Here is a 20,184-nt window from a genome sequence, read left to right as displayed (position 1 = left end):
GGAGTAACGCCGTGTATGTTTTTGTATTTTTTTAACATCAAAAATGAATAGCCGTAATGAGGGATTTGATATTTGTGATGATTATGATTCTGACAAAGATGCAGAATATAAACCACCTCAAAAGAAGTCTAAAAAACACATAAGGTAGGTGTAAGACAAGTTTTTTTTTATAGTTCCAAGAATACGTATTCGAATATTTTTAGCATTACAATACGTGGCAAGAAAATTGATATTCCTTGTCAACCGGAGACTTCGGACTCTGAGCCTGAGTTTAATGAGGGTTTAAACAATAAAAGCATTGGCAACAAAGAGAAAATTTCCAGGTAACTTTTTGCTCTTACTTATTATTTTTAAGGCCGTGGTATCATCATTATTAAATTTGTAAATAACCTTACAGTGCAGTAGATCGGCAGTTATTCCCAACCCAACTTAACCCTGAGGCACATTTTACGGACTATTCGCAGGACCGCTCCCTAAAACGTTCCATAGACCACCCTGACGAAGTTTCCATAGAACCTCCCATACAAAGCTCCTTAGAAACCCCGAGGGAGTATCTAGTGGATGATCCCCTAGATCGGCCCAATAATCACGTAGTCGAAAGCCCCGTACAACATCTTGTTGAAAATGAAGATATAGAGCCCGATATAGTGGTATAACAAAAAAAGATTGTTTGAATAGATGTTACTTTAAGTGTGCTACAAAAATAGGTGAAGACGATAGAAAAGAAATTTTTTCAAACTATTAAAAGCTAGATGCCAACGAAAAGAGAATGTTTATATTAAATACGACGACCAAGTGTACAGTTGAAAGAAGAAGAAAGGGAAAAAATTCGGAAAATTCAAGAAAAAATAATACTTATGGCTATTATTTTATTTTAAATAATAATAGAATACAGGTCTGCAAAGATTTTTACTGTGGAAAACTAGGTATAAGCCAAAAACCCATATATACCGTCCATAATCATGCGACGATTTCCCACACACTCAATAAAAGTACACAGGGACAACATAAAAAGAAGTGTATTCCTGAAGAGTCGATAAATCTGGTAAAAAAACATATTAAAATGTTTCCAGCAATAGAGAGTTATTATTGCCGAGCAGAAACCAAAAGAAAATACCTAGAAGGTGACCTGTCCATTAAAAAAATGTATAACCTATACGAAGAATATGTAGCAGGAAAAGGTCTAATTCCCGTGAAATTTTCTGTACCGAGTTTAATTACTCTTTTAATAAACCAATAAAAGATTTATGTGATCTGTGTGCCGAAGTTGAATTAAAGAAAAAAGAAAATACGTTAACTGACGAAAAGAGAGAAGAATTTGAGAAGCATATTAATGAAAAAAATCTTATGAGAGAGGAAAAAAAAAAGACAAAGAAAGTGGCATACCAATTTTAAATTTTGACTTAGAAAATGTTTTAACTTGCCCAAAGGGTGGCGTAAAAAACTTCTTTTATAAGTCCAAACTTAACTTTTACAACTTGACTGCACATTTTTCAGTGGACCAAAAAGTTTATTGTGCAGTTTGGTCGGAAGCTATTCGTAGCCGTTGTGGTAATGACATCGCAAGCGCTGTCTACAAAATTCTTAAAAGGGTTACAGAGAATTATCCTCTATTAGAAGAATTAATTTTGTGGAGCGATAGCTGCGTCCCACAAAATCGTAATAGCTTGATGAGTTATGCTATTGCTCATCTTTTACAAGTCAGCTCGAGTTTAAAGAAGATTACAATGAATTTTTCCGTACCAGGTCACTCGTGCATCCAGGAAGTCGATTCGGTTCATAGCTCAATTGAGCGCACTTTACGTAAATCTAAATATTCATCTCCCATTTCTTTAATTAGGATACTTCTTAAAGTTAATTCCAGAAAACCGTATACCATTCTTCAAATGAGGGAACAAGATTTTTTTGATTTTAATCACTATTCCGCTAAATTGAATTATAAATCTGTTCCATTTTTAAAGGTGATTGGTTTAGAATTTAACAAACAACCGTTTTATCAAATAAACTATCGGGTCTCCTTTTATGATGCTGAATATAAATCTTTAAGTTTAAGATTTAAAAAATGGTCGTCGCCGTCAATGCCATGTTACCGCAGAAAGTCTTAGTGAAGATATATTTCCCGAAACACTGAGAAAGAATGATTCTGTAGTAACACTTGCACAAAACAAAGTAGATGCTTTAAAATCTATGTTTAACTGGATGCCAAAAAATGACGTAGCTTATTATGAGACCATTTTTAGTAGAGTAAGCACAAACAAAAAATAAAATATTAGGTATACGTATTTAGGTATAAGTTTTTGATATGTTTAATGCTTTTTCATTTTCTTTCGACGTCCTTGGGGTAGGCAGGTGGACTTGATGTTGATGAGCCGCAACTGCTAGACACGTCCTTCTTGCCGGAACAGCCCTGGGTGGAATCAGGCCTGCCAGCACAGAGGAGCACTTACCGTGATAATAACGGTAGAATAAACAGAGATCAGCCACCTTTCTCCTGTGCTTTAGACTATCCAGACTCTTTGTCAGTTCTGGTTTGTCGATAAGACGAATAGCTCTCTTCTGTATAGAATCTAGCAGCTTTAAACTATGCTTGGGTGCAGAGCTTCAGACATGCGAGCAATACTCGAGGGAAGGGCGTATTTGAGCCTTATAAAGAGTCAGCAGCTGATCTGGTATATACAGTTTTTTCGTTTTGAAAAGCACTCCGAGTTTTTTGGAAGCTGCCCTGGCGATCTCGGCAACGTGGTCATGCCAGGACACACTGTTGGTGACTTCGACTCCTAGAAGATGTAAAGATGATTTCATTGGCAATGTTTTTCCTGCCATAACCAGCTCCGGGCCATCAACGTTAGTCTTCATCGTAAATACTGCAGCCTGCGTTTTTTTAGCGTTAAAATTGACCAGATTGTTACCGCCCCACTCCAAGAATGCTCTAATATCGTTGTTGGTTGAAGCTACTTGTTGCTGCCTAAGATTCTGAGAAGTTGCGGCTGTCGTTGGTTTGGCGGACTTAAATGTGGAAATAAGTGTGCTATCGTCCGCAAAGCTGTAGATTGGATTGACAGTGGTTCCTAGCAAATCGTTGATATATATCAAGAAAAGGGTGGGGGATAGAATGCATCCTTGAGGGACTCCAGCGTTAATGTTAAATTTGCCGGAAAGGTGTCCATCGACGGCTACTTGGATTGTTCGTTGTTCAAGAAAACTTTTGATCCAATTCAATAATGAGTTTTGTATGCCGATTGAGGAGAGCTTGGTTAGTAGTCCCTCATGCCACACTCTGTCAAATGCCTTGGAAATGTCAAGAGCGACTGAGCGGGACTCGCCGTGCTTCTCCATGGCCTCCGTCCACAAGTGTGTGACGTAAGCCAGAAGATCGCCGGTGGATCTAAGCTTTCGGAAGCCGTATTGATGATCGCTGATTAGTCCAGATGATTCCAGATATCTTAACAGTTGTTGGTTGACTGCTTTCTCCATAATCTTCGATATTACTGGAACTAGTGCAATCAGGCGGTAATTGGACGGCATCGTTTTCTTACCCTTTTTGGGTACAGCTTGCACTTGAGCAGTTTTCCAGCTTGTTGGAAATAAGCCCTATTTATACGATGCCGTGAACAGTCTACATAAGGGAGGAGTCAATTCGTCTGCACAACGTTTTAGTACTAGGGCTGGAATTCCATCGGGTCCAGAAGCTTTGTTGGTGTCTACGCTTTTAAGAATTTTATTTATAATTCGTTGGGGAAACGAAATTTCTCCCATCGATGAATTCACCCTTGGCAAATATGGCGGTGTTTTGCCTTGCGAGTGCAGAGTAGAATTGGACGCGAAGAGTTTACCCAGTAAGTTGGCTTTTTTCCTTGCTGTTACCGCGATAGAACCATCATCTGCTGTTAGGGGTGGCAAGGCCGACTTAGCAAATCCTTGACTAACGGTTTTCGATACCAACCAGAAAGATCTTGTTCCATTTGGGCAGTTTAGCAATTTGTTTTTGATCCTGTTGTGACTCTCTTTGCATTCATCAATAATTCGCTTGCAGCTATTTCTGGAGGTTAAAAAATTCCTCCAATTTTCGGTGGAAGGATGTTGACGCCATTTGCAATATGCTGCGTTTTTAGTGTTTACTGCCTCTTTGCAATTCAGGTTGAACCATTGCTTGTTGTTTGATCTGCATTTAGTAGAAAAAGGGATATAAACTTTCATTCCTGCCAAGATTGTCTCTGTAATTTGGTTTGCACATTCTGAGATGTTATTGGTTCTAAAGCAGACTTCTTTCCAAGTGAATGAGCGATAAAATTCCCGAAGATGGTTCCACTCTGCTGATTTATAGTGCCATACCTTCCGCGGCATCGGAGGATCCTGCGTTTTAACATCCAACTGGCAAGAGACTGTGATCAATTTGTGGTCCGATGTTCCTAGGAGGGCCTGTACTGATACAGTGTACGAGTCAGGGTCTGAAGCCAAGACCAGATATAGGAGACTCGCGAACTCGCTGTCTCGATCGGGGATTCTGGTAGGTTCCTCCACAAGCTGTGTAAGCCCGCATATGGTGGCAAATAGCTCAGCTTTTCGTCCTTCATCGTCGTTCTTGTTGCAGAAGCGCAGCCAGTTGATATTGTGAACGTTAAAATCACCCATGACGATGATTTCTGCGCTTGGGTAGTCAATTTGCAGTTGGTTAATGCAATCAACCAGGTTCAAAAAAAGCCGCCTATATTGGGTGTCGCTTGGTGGTCTGTAGATACAGCAGATAAATTTCGTGGCTCCACTGGCTATTATTTTGAACCACATAACGTCGAAGTCCGCAGGTTCAAGCGTTTCCTCCCGCTGGCAACTCAAATCGCTCTTGACAAATACTGCCAATCCAAAGTTTAGTCGAAATCGGGTGTGTAGATCGTATCCAGGATAAATGAGGTGAACATTTGTTGTTAAAGGTTTCACCTTTGTTTCTGCCAATGCCAGAATGTGAGGCTTATTTGATTGCAGGTGTTGGTGTACTGCATTAATATTGTATTGTATTAATACTCTGATGTTGCAGAAATTGATTTTTAGGCTTTTAAATCCGCCTGATGGACCCCCCGACCAGCCTCCACCCGGAGATCCGAATGGGAGGCTAGTTTACCTCCGGAAAGTATTGGTCGTGAGGGTGCCATCATGCATTAATTTTACTACTTCATTTCCCCTTTGGAAACCGGACACATCGACATGTTACTATGTTACCAATATATAATTTTTTTTTTAATTTTGTAAAAATTACGGCGTCCTATGTTTTTTTGTTTAAATAAATAAAACCAATAAAAAACCAAAAATCTGCAGATTTTCGTTTTATTCCTTATACCTTTTAGCTATAAGAATCATCAAAAATTAAAAGAACTAAAAAGGCACTCAAATGTAAGTAGATTTAAAATGCTTTTATTTAATATTGATTTTCTCAAAATTGGTAATTTGTAACATAAGAGTATGTAATACTAGGGCAGCGACTTATGTCTTGCCAAGTCTCGGATGTAAACGTACCTTAAAATATTGTTGCGAATATTGGCAATTCTGCGGTATAGAATGCTGTTTGCACGATTGTCACGTCTAGAAGCGTCAGATAACTGCAATGCAATGTCAATGTCATCTTGACAATCGAATGTAAATAATGGAAAGGGCAAATAGAGGACAATTTTTAAATTTTTGGGTTTCCTAACCCATTTTTCTGTTGCAAAAAAGCACAAATATTGCCAGTGAATAATAAATAAGAAAGCTCACACTGAGCTATGCAAATGCGAAGAAACTAGTCACTAGATATTAGTAAAATAACATATTAACACTGTACTGCACCACATATGCTGAAACCCTTCAGCATCCTTAAGATTTTAGTAAATTTTACCTCTAGAAAGAAAATGTTTCTCAACGGTTCTCTGACGTCCCTTACCAGCCTAAATCGGGAAGAGCTCCAAGCATTCCTGGACTCTATTGACACATTTTTGTTTGACTGTGATGGTGTTTTATGGCTTGAAAACCAAGTCATTTCTGGCTCAGTAGAAGTTGTCAATAAACTGAGAGATATGGGTAAAAAAATCATGTTTGTTACCAATAATTCCACCAAAGTGAGAGACGATTTTTTTATTAAGGCCAGAAGAATGAATTATATTATTGAGAAGGTAGAATTATCATCGTTTAGATTTTGTCATAAGGTCTCACCGTAAACAACTAAAAACAATAATTAAGAGCGAAGTGTGTGACGAATAGTTTTAAATATAAAACAATAATAATAATTTGAAAATTATGTTTGAAAGTCATAATGTGATATATTTCTTATAGGATGAAATTGTTACAACTTCTTACTTGGTTGTTAGTTACCTTAAAGGTCTAGGATTTAAGCAAAAGGTGTATCTGATAGGATCTAGGGGGATTGCACAAGAACTAGAAGCTGCTGGTATAAAATATCATGGTGTTGGGGTAAGCATATTTTACACAGAGGTTTTAATATTACTTAAATCATTTTTACAGCCCGATGTACTTCAAACTGTGGCTAATACTTTGGAAACCTTCCATATGGACAAAGATGTGGGAGCAGTTATCGTAGGATTTGATGAGCATTTTTCTTACAATAAAATGATTAAAGCTGCCACTTATCTTAATAATCCAGACTGTATATTTTTGGCTACCAATACAGATGAACGGTATACAAATAAGAAAAAAACTTAGTTCTCATAAAAGCAATTTTTTGCTTTCAGATTTCCTGTAGGAGGTAACATAGTCTTGCCAGGAACCGGTTCTATTTTAAAAGCAATAGAATCTTGTTCATTACGAGAACCCACTGTTGTGGGAAAACCTAATTCTTATATAGCTAATTGTTTAATTAAGGAGCATGGGATTGTACCCAGTAGAACATTGATGGTGGGAGACAGGCAAGAAAATTATTTATTGGTTTGTTTTTAGTTGTTTAAAACTTTTCTTTTTAGATGTAACACAGATATTTTGCTTGGAACCAGATGTGGCTTTCAAACTCTTCTAGTCTTATCTGGAGTTACACAATTAAAAGATGTTAAGAAATGGAGTGTTTCAGGTATAAAGGAAGAAAAGGACTTAATTCCGGATGTTTACCTGGAAAAACTAGGCGATCTATTACCCTTTTTAGAGTAAAATGGTGCTAGAATGATTATAGTTCAGTTTCATTTTAAATTATTTCTCTTACTTGATAAGTAACCCTTTTCACATTTATTTGCAAATGTTTGTAATGAAAAGTAAAATAAGTGGTTTCATAGGACACAAGATCTTTTATTGAATAGTCTTTAACAAGAATAGTAAAATTTAACTGTTGTGTAAATATTATATAATAGATCTTAAAAAAGTTATCAATAATTTAAGAAGGAACATGGCAACAATAAGGCAGCTGACAAAGATATTGAAGTGCTAATCAGACGATATGAAAATATTTGTGTTTTAAAATTGAAATTACATTCATAACAATTAAAGCTTAATATATGAAAGGTATTAAAGCTTTTCTTTTTTTGGGAAAATCTTCAAATTTTTCTTGATACCACCAATGCGACAACATAATTGTTTCCACCTAAAAACCATTAAATAAGTAAACAATAAATAATTTAAAAATATACATGGTATCCACATTTTTATAACAGGACTCTATAATTAAGAAAAGTAGCCCAGAAACTGCCACAACTTTTACAAATATCTTCTCTCAGAGTGTTAAAAAAAAACAAAAAGTTATGTTTTTAATTCCCCATCACTACAAAAAAAGTTAAAGTACTTAATGAGAAATTTATTGATTGTTTCAATTAAAACCATTAAAATATTAATAAATTAAAAAGGAAACTTCTCAACAATTACTCACCCAAACTAGAAAATTAATATAAAAATTATATAAATCTTATTGACAAACAGAAAAATCATTATCAAGGTTTAATAGAAAAAAATAAAAATATTACGAAAAAAAATTACAACAAAATAGACAACAAACAAAAACCTTCAATAAATAATACTATTAACGTATGTAATGGAACTGTGATTGAGTTTAAGCAGGATGATTATGAAATGAGTAATTACTGCAAAAATTACCTTTGGTTTAGATATAAAACAGAAAAAAACTGACACTTTATATTCCAGCAAATATTAACAGATGCGTTCCGGACTCCTTATACTTAATAAACTATCCTTACAAAATATCCTAGAAAACATATTATTGCAGGTGACATATATAATATTAATTTATTGGAAAACTACATTAGTTACTAACTATAAAAACCTATTAACTATAAATAACTTTAAAATACGTAACACAATTAATAATGAAAATGCAACAAGAGTAACAGTAAATAGTAAGAGCATAAGTGATCATGTTTTATCAAACCTGAGTTCAAAGATATTAACTGAAGGTGTTGACATTCTCTTACTGATCATAATCGCCTCTTGTTTAAAATAAATTATAATAGTAAAATATATAAACCAAAAGTAAACCATCAAATCAATTGGATAAACTACAAAAAATGTGTATATAAATTTAGTCAAATTAGTAGGTCTGTTATTGTATCATCATTTCAGGACTTGACTGAACTGATCCAGGTAGCTAAAAGAGAGTCACAAAATGTAAAAATAAAAGAAAATACTACATGGATTAATAGCGAAATTCTTGAAATGATTAGGCAAAGGGATGATGCTTATAAAAAAAAAATCAAAATCCGGGTAATCTATTGTATAATGATGAATTTCGAAAAATTAAAAATAAAGTTAATAATAAAATTAAAACACTGAAAAATCAATTTTTTCGTAAGGAGTGGGATCGTGCAGGAACTGATCAAAAAAGGCAGTGGAAATTTGTCAATAGTTTTTTTAATAGCAAACCTAACAATGCTCAAATAGACTTTTTAAATATAAACGGCAAAATAATCAAAGAGCAAAAGGATATTGCTGATAACTTAAACTTTTTGCAGGTTGGTGAGAATATTGTCAAGGAGTTAAAAAATGAAATTCAAATTTTAAATAATGACAATATAGGTTTGGAGAAGTAAGTAGCAGTGACACTCTTATTAATATTGAACCAACCAACCCAAATGAGGTCTGTGAGATTTTGTTGGAGTTAAAACGTAACTCTTCTCCGGGTGAAGATGGAGTGACGGTCTTAGACTTAATTAATTTAAAGGATCATGTTATAGGTATTATTACAAATTTAATAAATAAAGTGTTTACTACTGGCGTGTTTCCTCAAGAATTAAAAAAAATATAAAATTATTCCAATTTTTAAATCTGGTAAAAAGGAACAAATGAACAACTACCGACCTATTACTGTTATAAACACTTTATCTAAAGTCCTGGAAAAAGTTATTAAGAAAAGGTTAATGAATTTTGTTGATAAAAATTCACTGCTTGATCAGTATCAATATGGTTTTGTTAAAAATAGTAGCACCCTTGCTGCTACTGTTGATTTTATTAGTACCATTTCAAAGGCATTAGATCAGGAAAAAATTGTGGTGGTAATATTTATTGATTTGAAAAAGGCTTTTGACGTGGTTAGTCACGATTTGTTGATGAGAAAACTGCAGGATTTGGGTCTGGGGGCACTTTTCTTAAATCTTATGAATACTTATTTGGTGGATAGAAGGCAGTATGTTGATTTGAGCGGTATTAGCAGCGAATTATTAACAAACAAGTATGGTGTACCACAGGGGTCGGTACTCGAGCCGCTATTGTATGTATTATATGTTTTAAACTTAAAATCTGCAAAACTAAATGCACGATATTTTACATTTGCTGACGATACGGCTCAATTATACATGGGGGAGAATGGGCAAGAACTTGTAGAAATAATTAGTAACGATTTAAGTTTGTATTATAAATGGTTAATTTCTAATAGGTTAAAAATAATCATCGATAAGACACAATTTATGTTGTTCAAGCAAAAAAGATAAACATATAGGTAATATAAACATTAAAATAAATAACTTTAATTTAGAAAAGATATCCTGTGTAAAATATCTCGGTTTACAAATAGATGAATCTCTTAACTGGCAAATGCATATAAATAAAATTACACAAAAAAATCTCTCACTTATACCATGCATATATAAAAGTAGGAGCTATTTAACACATAAAACCAAAATGAATGTATATAATGCCTCTTATCACATATAAGATATCTTTACTTATATGGGGTACATGTTCTAAAACAAAATTTAGTGATGTTCAAATAACACAAAATAAGGTACTTAAAATAATGTTTAATTATGAGATAACTACACATACAGAAACCCTGTATAGTGAACTAGGCATTTTTAATTTGGAAAAACTGTTGATTCTTGAACAATGTAAATTAATGTATAAAATCTTAAATAAACAATTAAAATGTAATTCCAGTATAACATTCTCCAACGAAATTCACAGCTACAACACCAGATCTCAATCCAACTTATATGTAGTATATAGTAGAACTAATATAGGAATGAACAGCCCAATTGACCGCGCATCTAAGACATATAATGAATTGTTTAATAATTTAAAAAAAAATTAAAATAAATAAATTATTTGTAAATAAATTAAAATATTTCCTTTCTGCATAGTATATTATAGTTTTATATAGTTTATTATAAATAGGATTAATATCGTATAATAATGGTAATAATGGTAATAGTGATAGTGGTAGTAATGGTAATATAATGTACATTATTATCTTGGGAATAACACTAATTTTTGTTGAATATTCTACAGTTCTCGAGGCCAGAGCTATATGCACTGTTTAGAGTTGTTAAGTTTGTAAAATTGAATTGTAAACTTTTTTTTCAGCAATATATGCTTCTTTTAAAAAAAAACATATTATTTTAACTTTAGAAAATAACACATCACCTGGTTTTGAAAATTGTCACAATTGACTAGATAGAAAAGTGGTTGAAAAAATTTTGAACCCATTTAAGCATATTATAAATTCAATTTTTAAGACTGTTTAGCTAGATTTAAAACTTGAATATTGTGCTCAATTTTTGAGAGTGATGAAAAAATAGTATTAAAAATTTTAAACCAATGAGCCTTATAATCCATGTAACAAAATCTGATTTTAAAGGACCACAAGTAGGCTATAAAAATATAAAAACTAAATTCTAAAAGAATAAAAAAGAAAATTAAATATATATATATAAATCGAAAAACTTAAAATTCTTTGGTTGACTAAAAAAGAAAAGAAATTCGTATTAAGTAATGTATAAATGAATATTTTATTTTTCCTGGTTTTTCTACTTTTCTTAATAATAGTACCCTAAACCAAAATGATAGACTACTCATCTTTATAAGCAATAAAATCAACGTTAAACACAATGTAATACCGATTTCACAGGTCAACTTAACAGTAAGTGAAGTATCATAAATATATGAAACCAAAGCTAGTCACGAAACTGTAACTTGTAACAAAAATGATGATGATGAAAAAAACATATACCCTAATCAAGCCATGAACACATTAACCGGTAACAATTATAAACCATTTCAAAATACAAAACAAATTGCAAACTATTGTAATGATTATTTTACAAAGTTAGGACAGCAAATGGCAATAGAATAGTTATTTATGTAACAAGTGTGTAAACTGATTCTTTTTTTATGGACACAAGCACCTATAGTCTTTAAAGCAGTTTTTCTATTACCTGTTATAAAAAAATGTGGAGAATTTGTATTTATATTTTCTTTTACCTGGTTTGCAACAACCCATATGAAAATAAAGGACCAAGTAATATTGTACCATAAAATCCACATCAGACAGCTGTACATTATAATTTCTGCTGTTTGATGGGGGCAGGACAAGTATTCAAACCAATCTCCTTGTGGAAGTTTATACTCATGTGTCACTATATCACCTAATAAAAAAAAATATTAAATTTTACCACAAGGCAGCAATATGTTCTGAAATACCCTTTTCATTTTTCCTGAGGTCTGCCAATATTTGTGTACAAATTTGCTGGTGCTTCCATGCTATAAGGAATATTAGAACTGCTAGTATATCAGAAAAAGAAGTTGAAAGTAAGTCAATATCAGCATTGTTTATAGAATCTAAAATTGGAAAAAAGTATAAGGCTTATTGCATATGCAGGGTGTCCCATAAATAATGGTAAATAATTTAATAGCAGATTCCTTTTAAAAAAAGAATGAAATTGAGTTAAAGTTGCCTAGTCAGAAAGTCAAAGACAACCAAGATACAGCATAATAAACTTAATGTATTTTACTTTTTTTTATTTTTGCTATAAATTTTGCATTTATAATTTTTTTTATATGGAAAATCTTAAAATTATGTCATAGAGGGTGACACCAGCAGCATTTTGATTTTTTTTTTAAACTTCGTAATTATGTTTAGCATAATTTAATTTCTTATTAAAAATATGCATTGTACAAACAGTTTTGGTTAAAAAACGACACTTCAAAAATCTCTCAACAATGTGTATGTACATTTAAAGTTGTCAATTCATTCATGATAAAATTTTATGATAGTACTTCAGGTTAAAATAAGTGTTAAGTAGAATGTGCCTGAGAAGATGAATTATTATAAAGATAACTGTCAGGATTTATGTTCTTGTCAATTAATTTGATGAGTTGTTATAAAAATTCAAACTCACATATTTAATAATGCTATCTATTAACTTTTATTGCTTTCTTATTGTTAGTTCTGTGAGTTACTACATAAGATGTTAGAGTCAAAGACTTTGGCTCCCACAAAGTCCAGACTTTAACCTATTAGATTTTTGCATATGAGGATGAAATTAATGGTAAAAATATTAACTGCTACTGAATCATTTCTAAATGAGCAATTATTTTTTACAAGAATTAAAAAATATATTGAGACAAATGGAGGTCAATTACAGGCCAATATACAAAATTTTTTATTTACATTTTTCTTGTGTATATTATTATTCATTCAAAATGTAATAAAGCAATCTCACTATCTAGTTTATGAATGTAATTTTTTTATGTGCATTGAAAACTTTAAATGTACCTTAATATCTCGAAAAGGGTTAATCATAGCAAAATTTTTGAAGTATACCTTTTTTAAGTAAAACTGTTTGTGCAATGCATATTTTCAATAAAAAATTAAATAATGACAAGCCTAAAAAAGTTATGGCATTTTAAAAAAAAATAGATATGTTGCTGGTAGCATCTATGACATAATTATGATATGACATAAGATTTCATATGAAAAATGGACATTGTCCAAATTTTGTTAAAAATTAATAATAAATGCTAAATTTATGGCCAAAATTCAAGAAACTTACATTAAGTTTATCACCCTGTATCTTGGTTTTCTTTGACTTCTGGACTAAGAAAATTGTACTTAAGTTCATTCTTTTTTTACCTGTAACACTGATTGCTCTGCTGTTAAATTATTTACCATTATTGATAAGACACCCTTTATAAGAGAATTTATGAAAAGAAAAAATAAATATGTACCTGGTGCATTAGCAAATAAAGGGGCCTCACAAAGAATAGCCATTGCTGCTCCAGGATAATAAATCATTCCTATTAAATAATGTGAAAGATTCATTTTGCTTTTTTCACCATAGACTGATATATATTGAGTGTCATAATATCGACGGTATACTTGCATAGTCATCAAATACATAGAGATAAATACCTTATGTTTTGGAACTAAAAAGAAAATAATATGAATACCTAATATATTATTGGATTTATATATTATGCAAGATATTACAAAATTGTGGTAAAGGTTTGGTAATAAAATACTCTATCGAAGCATCTAAAACAATAAATAAAAGCCCTATATGTTCACACCTACTTCTTTAATCTAGTAAATTGTTTACTTACTAAAAGATACTCTATTAACTCCACAAACCAAATCCAAAATTTGTTTTATGATTTCAGGTACTGGCAGTCCAAAAAAATACACTGCAATAACCAATCCAAAAGCGTACATATATTCAAAGATAGCGGCATAATAAAAATGCTTGAACCAGGATTTTGGTACTTCAATGGCAAGGCAAGATTTTCTTTCTGCAGCAAATTTTCCATAGCGAAATATTTGTGAAAAAAAATTTGGCAATTTTGATTCAAAGAGATTGATTACAGTCGAAAACATTATAACACTGGCTGCCATCAGGCTAAAGAGGGCTTGGATAAAATTCATTGTGCATGTAAGGGATAAGTATTTTTAATAAGATATGTTGAAATGTAAAATATCATTAAAACATTTAGGTTGCTTTGGCAAAAGGATCACAATAGTAAAAAATATTTAATTCATCTTTAAATTTAAATAAAATTATTAAAAAATTAAAGCAATAATTTGAACTAGTTAAGGAGGACGAACACGAACAAATTGCAACGGTATGACCGCAAATGAATCCATTTGAAATCTTAGAGACTTTCCAAACTTTCACATAATATAAAAAAAATAAAACAAATATTTACAAAAATTTCAAATGTCAGAAATTCTAGGTTATGTTAATGTGTGTGAAGCTAGCGTTCGATCGAAGGAGACTAGAGTGAAGGACACTGATCTGTATGCTGAACATGTATAACCGAACATGAACGAAAGTTAGTGTCAGAAAGTTGCCACATCTGCGCTGTCGGGCAGAAGTGTACGTCACTCTGATTGGCTGAACCCATCATTCCATACTGTTATTGTTATAAAGTCAAGTCGAAATTATACCCATTTGTAATGACGTCATTTTTATTTATCTTTGTTTAGCATATTCCAAACAGCGGCGACAACAAACTTTTGAAAAAAATTGGTGTCTGATGATTATTTATCTTTTATATACTAGGTTATGTGAAATATCCGTCACTGTCAATCAAAAATATTGGTTTGTCAACTTGCTCTTGAAAGTTATTTCGAAAAGTGTTAGATAATACCTAAAAAAAGATATAATAGGTATAATGAACAATCGCAGCTGATCGAGGAAAAGGAACAAGTCCGAAACGGAATTGCACTTCAAATTGAGAATCTTATACAGCGAGCCGCAGATGCAACAATATTGAGCACAACAACGATCGCAAATATAAAGAAGAATGGATTAAAATCAGAACAGGATTACGCAGCCCGTATATCTTCCAAGCAAAAGACAGCAAAAACCAAAATTACAACATATTTGAAACAGAGAATTCGGGACAAAATTTATTCTATGTATGCCAGAAAAGAATATGTAATATTGGCAACAATAAGGGAAAAGTTCAGGGAAGAAATTGAATATTTTGAGTTTTCCATTGACTCCTTAAGAAGATGGATCAGTAGTATAGGCTTCAAGTGGAAAAAATGAAATAACAGAATATATTTGATGGACTTACCAAATATTGTTCATAAAAGAATTAATTTTTTAAGGGAGTATATCAAAAATAGAAATGTAGGTCCGGAAGGTTTTACTCCAGTTTTCATTGACGAGACGTGGATTTTTAGCAAGGAATCATTTCGTAGTAGCTGGCAAGATGACACCAAGTACACGGATTCAAGGAAAAACAGTGAAGGTAAAAATTATCTGGTTATCTTTTTAGATTTTTTTTTGAATAAAAACTATTGCCCTTGTAAGGGCATGTTTCATATAATTTGTCTCTAAGACAATATGAGGGAATTTAACTTCATACGCTACTCGTATGTGAATGGAACATTACTTATTAATTATATTAAATTTATGTTCTGGAAGAATGATTTCTAAAAGAAGAGAATTGAATTATCTTTTATTTTTAAGGTCATCGTTATATCGTGGTCCACGCCGGAACCAAAGATGGCTTCATCAAGGGTGCAAATTTAATATTCAAAAGTGGATTAAAGACGGGAGATTAGCATAACAATATGAATAGGAAAAACTGGTTTAAAACTCAGCTGGTTCCAAATCTTCCCCCAAAGTCATTTATAATCATGAACAATGCAAGTTACCATTCTGGTTTATTAGAAGAAATCCCGAGAAAATCTTGGACAAAGCAGAGACTGACCGAATGGTTGAAGAAAAAGAATATTGGCTTTCCAGAAAAAGCCATGAAAGATAAAATATGGAGTATTGCACGCAGAAACTGCCCTAGTGAAAAAAAGTACTTCCTTGATGAATATGTTAAACCTTTAGGACACAAAATTTTGCGACTGCCACCATATCATTGCCAGTTTAATGCAATTGAAATGGTATGGTCGGAATGTAAACGAAAATATGATCCATATATTTCCAATTTTAAGGGGTCACCTTCAGAAGTTCTGACTACATGGGAAAGGGTAATAAACGAAATTTCTATAGATCATTGGCAAAAATATGTTTTTCATACAGAAAAGGTAATTGAAAAGGTTTGGGAGGCAATAAAAGTGTGTGATGCCTATGACATTCTGCCACTTGTGATTACGACTGACGAAGACGATGATGACGAAGACAATATCTCTGATTTCAGTTCTGACTCTGACAATACTGACGAGATTGATTAAGCTTTTTTTGTTCTAGCCAATTTTATTTTATGATCGTCGTTTGAGTATTCAATCATATCGTTGCAATTTCATTAACTTGGTAATGCAATATGGCGTGTTTTTTTTGAGTTTGTATGTTTTATTTTTTGGAATGGTATTTTTATTTTAATGTATTAACATATTCCTTCAAGCAGCATTTTTTTTCATGAACAAGTAAATTAAATTGTTAGTATTTAAATTTTTCCCAGTGAGTTAAAACAATTGTATACCATTATTCACAATTTTTGTAAGCTCGGTTTTATTACGTCTACTGCTCGTGCCGAATTCTACTTTTCAAATATGTTGTAGATTTGGTTTTTGCTGTCTTTTGCTTGGAAAATATATGAGCAGCGTAATCCTGATCTGATTTTATCCCATTCTTCTTTATATTTGCGATCGTTGTTGTGCTCAATTTTGTTGCTCACATTCTCAATTTGAAGTGCAATTCCGTTTCGGACTTGTTGTTTATGTCCCATTATTTATAATTAATTATAATAATATTTGTTAATTGTTAAGTTTGTTAATATTACAATAAATACTACAAGATTTTTTTTAATTTTTTGGGAATTAAAGTTTATACACGAATATAAAAATATAATAATATGCTACTAAAATAAATCATGTGTTAATTTCTAAACGTATAAAAACACATTGCAGACTATTAATTTCTGAAGGCGATGGTAAAGTTTCTAACCTAATATTGATTGGCAAAAATATCTACGCCATACGTTTTTTCTCACCTGGATGACGTAACTACAAATGGGTATAATTTCGACTTAATACACCTAATGATAATTGGCAGCTGGAAATAATTGTAAATATGAAATTTGGCATTATGTTGTTTAGTCCAAAGATTTTTAATTACATAAAAAAAATAATAATGTGGTGACGCCAAGGAAAAAATGCACAAAATATGTTTTTTTTTAATTACTGATTGAAATATCAGAAAAATTGAATTAGGAATTGTTTTTTGAAAATAAAAAATTAATGTCTTTATTCTGCATAGCAAAAACTAGCGGTCTATTTATTTCAGGATTTTATTTACATGTCACTTCCATCCTTCGAATGAATTTCAAAATAAATATATAGATATGAAATATTGAATAGAAAATGACTCATATGAAAATATTATAAATTTGTTTAAATAATCATTTTCTTTTCACAAAGAATGTTGAATAGAAGGTGTCTGAAACAAATTATCTAAAAGGAATGCATTAAATTACCTTATTTAATGATAAATACACAATTATTTTACTTAAACACTAAATTAGCTTTTACACCTATTTAATATATTACATTATAAGAAATATTTTTGTTTACGAATATTATAATTTTACCTGAAATTCTAAAATAATTAAATAAAAATCTACTTTCTAAAACTAATTTGGCATTCTTTCGTAGTTGTTTTATTTTTTTTTGATACAGGTTCTTACTATATTTGCCTGTATTATGTTTGTTTGTTTGTTGCTTTCAGCCCAGATTCAACGTGAATTGCCTGCCCTGTTGTCCATCCTCTAGCACCATGCTGAGCAGCCGCCTTGCCTGCGTGACTTCTGTTCTCAGTAGTGCTTCTTTAATTACAAAGGGTCTGTCTAGCTGTGTGATCAATCAGTAGCAGTCAGCAGTCAGTACTGTTGACATGGCTCCTGCTATACCCAGACACGCTATTCTTTGTGTATTGTTAAGTGTCTGAAGAACAGTCCTCCCTTTCTGCCGTATGCCAGCATATTCGTTCTGCTTATGTGATGATAGGTCTTACCTTTATTGTATATACCCAGTGTATCATTTTTGCTGATCGCAGACTCACCCCTTGCTATTTGACCTCATCGTCGAGTCCTAGGTATTTGCCAAAGAGCAGTAGGTCTCTAATGGGCTCTAGTCTCCTTTTATATCTATAATAGTGATCTGAAAAAAGACATTTTCAAATCGAAAATCCTATTCATCTTAGACTCAAACAAATAAAAGATATTATTTTACTGATTTCAAATATATCATACAAAATATCATTTCGCCACACAATAGGGTGTCAGTCTAAGAGACACATTAGTAAGTTTAGCAAAATATTCTTTTATTATGATAAAGCTAAATTATTAATTAAAAACCTTAGTTTATCCCACGCAGTTTATCATTAAGTAAGACTGAAGCTTACACCATACTAACTTACTTTGTATTAAGCCTGAAAGATTAACCGAACGTATGCCAGATGGTTTAAGGCTCCTACTTGAATTGGACTTGAATAAATGTAAAGTGAAATAATTTTCACATGCATAGAGTTGTTTATTAGTGAGATTTTCACGGTTTCAAGGATTAACAACCTGACCCAAAATATTAAACACATCGGGCCTGGTAAAAAATCAGGCAACCCGTGTCTTTTGCTGTCCACAGATTTAACACAACAGCTTCCTCTTAGAATCAATTTCTCACTTTTGTTGTTTACATTTGCACTTATCATATTCACAAAAAAGCTTTCTTGCAATAACTATTTATGCAAATGTTATGTCGCCAATGTCTATATTTGATTCAAAGTTTTTACAGTTTTTACGTGTTAGCACATCCAAATGACAACTAATTATAGCTGATAAACAATACACTGAACTCAACAAATGAACAAATTTTGTGCGAAATATAAACAGATCAATTTAATTATTAAAGAAAGTGTTTCGGCAGAAGTAAAAAGAAACCCTGTGCAAGCAGAAAACTATGAAAAATGGCCCAATTACATGACATAATTTGATGCTTGACAGTCCGTGCAGACTCGGTTTAAGAGCTAGTTTTAGTAGTTTTGAATTCTTAGCGCCATCTAAATGTCGAAAGTTAGAAGCTTTTTAGTGGTCGGTAAATGACACAAGCCATCAAGGCCTTAATTATGCAGCTTTCTCTATATTTCTTTTATTCTTGCTGGTATCGATTGTACCTTTGACAAAAAAAGACACGGGACAAGTTAGTTTAGCAAATTTTAATGCGAAAGGAAAATTTTCTAACATAGTGATGTTAAATAAAACAACGGTTTAGAACAATAGTGAAGCAACATATTTATATACATAATATACATACCTACATATTAACAAAATATAAGTTTATATAAAAAAATAAAAATATGTATTTAAACAAATACTACATATAAATGTTTTTTTTGTCCTTTGAACAATATCAATTTAGTATATTGGTTTCTAATGGGGGTCTATTACTTCAGATTACCTTTTACTTATAAAGTGTAAACGAATATTTTAATATTGTAAAATAATAGACTCTATTAGAAAATAAATGTGATTGGTGTTGTTTTCAGAGACGTGTTCTTCTAAAGAAGAAAAATATTGATCCAGTATACAATTAAACATTATAATACTTTTTAAGAAATTTAAAACATTTTAATTTTTTATTTTATTCTCGTTAATACGCAAACAATATTCACTGATTTTACAAATTTTAACCAAACCTTTTGATAGATACATTAGCCCACCGCCATTTTTTTGCGATATTAAATAATTCAAATAATTGTTTTCATCCCCAATTAAGGATTGTACACAGTTCTCATATTTAATTAATAACTGTAGCTTACGACATACAAAACCAGCAATATAAATAATAATGTGTGTAGAACACGCACTAATAACATGGGTATTTATTATATATTCATGGTCTTGCCAAACTGCTTGTAAGTTCAAGTAATTTTGAGATACCTCTTCTAACATATCAGGTTGTGCAATATTAAGCTCTGGTTTTTTAAATATACTAGATCCTACAAGTATCGGTATATTATCTAAAGGGAGACAATTCCC

At 31.9% G+C, this 20,184-nt stretch overlaps 3 protein-coding genes across 3 annotated transcripts; 2 read left to right on the top strand and 1 right to left on the bottom strand.

Annotated features, from left to right (window-relative positions):
- Positions 1-5,616: 5,616 nt before the first annotated feature.
- Positions 5,617-7,254, top strand: LOC126737673 (glycerol-3-phosphate phosphatase). Its single transcript, XM_050442668.1, has 5 exons — positions 5,617-6,140; positions 6,301-6,438; positions 6,490-6,662; positions 6,717-6,890; positions 6,945-7,254. The coding sequence occupies exons 1-5, from the start codon at positions 5,823-5,825 to the stop codon at positions 7,123-7,125; spliced, it is 984 nt and encodes a 327-aa protein (XP_050298625.1). The 5' UTR covers positions 5,617-5,822; the 3' UTR covers positions 7,126-7,254.
- On the bottom strand, positions 7,240-14,426 carry LOC126737674 (polyprenol reductase). The gene is made up of 5 exons (XM_050442669.1): positions 13,795-14,426; positions 13,420-13,617; positions 11,893-12,030; positions 11,674-11,837; positions 7,240-7,552 (listed from the first exon to the last, which is right to left on the bottom strand). Exons 1-5 carry the CDS (start codon positions 14,111-14,113, stop codon positions 7,460-7,462), a joined length of 912 nt encoding a protein of 303 aa, XP_050298626.1. The 5' UTR covers positions 14,114-14,426; the 3' UTR covers positions 7,240-7,459.
- Positions 14,427-14,880: 454 nt separating this feature from the next.
- On the top strand, positions 14,881-16,543 carry LOC126737795 (uncharacterized). Its single transcript, XM_050442848.1, has 2 exons — positions 14,881-15,447; positions 15,669-16,543. Exon 2 carries the CDS (start codon positions 15,773-15,775, stop codon positions 16,385-16,387), a length of 615 nt encoding a protein of 204 aa, XP_050298805.1. The 5' UTR covers positions 14,881-15,447; positions 15,669-15,772; the 3' UTR covers positions 16,388-16,543.
- The last annotated feature ends 3,641 nt before the right edge of the window (positions 16,544-20,184 follow it).

This window comes from Anthonomus grandis, chromosome 6, assembly GCF_022605725.1.
Source record: "Anthonomus grandis grandis chromosome 6, icAntGran1.3, whole genome shotgun sequence".
Classification (NCBI taxonomy): Eukaryota; Metazoa; Arthropoda; class Insecta; order Coleoptera; family Curculionidae; genus Anthonomus; species Anthonomus grandis.
The sequence above is the reverse complement of the archived record's forward strand: the minus strand, read 5'-3'. Positions and strand labels throughout refer to the sequence as shown.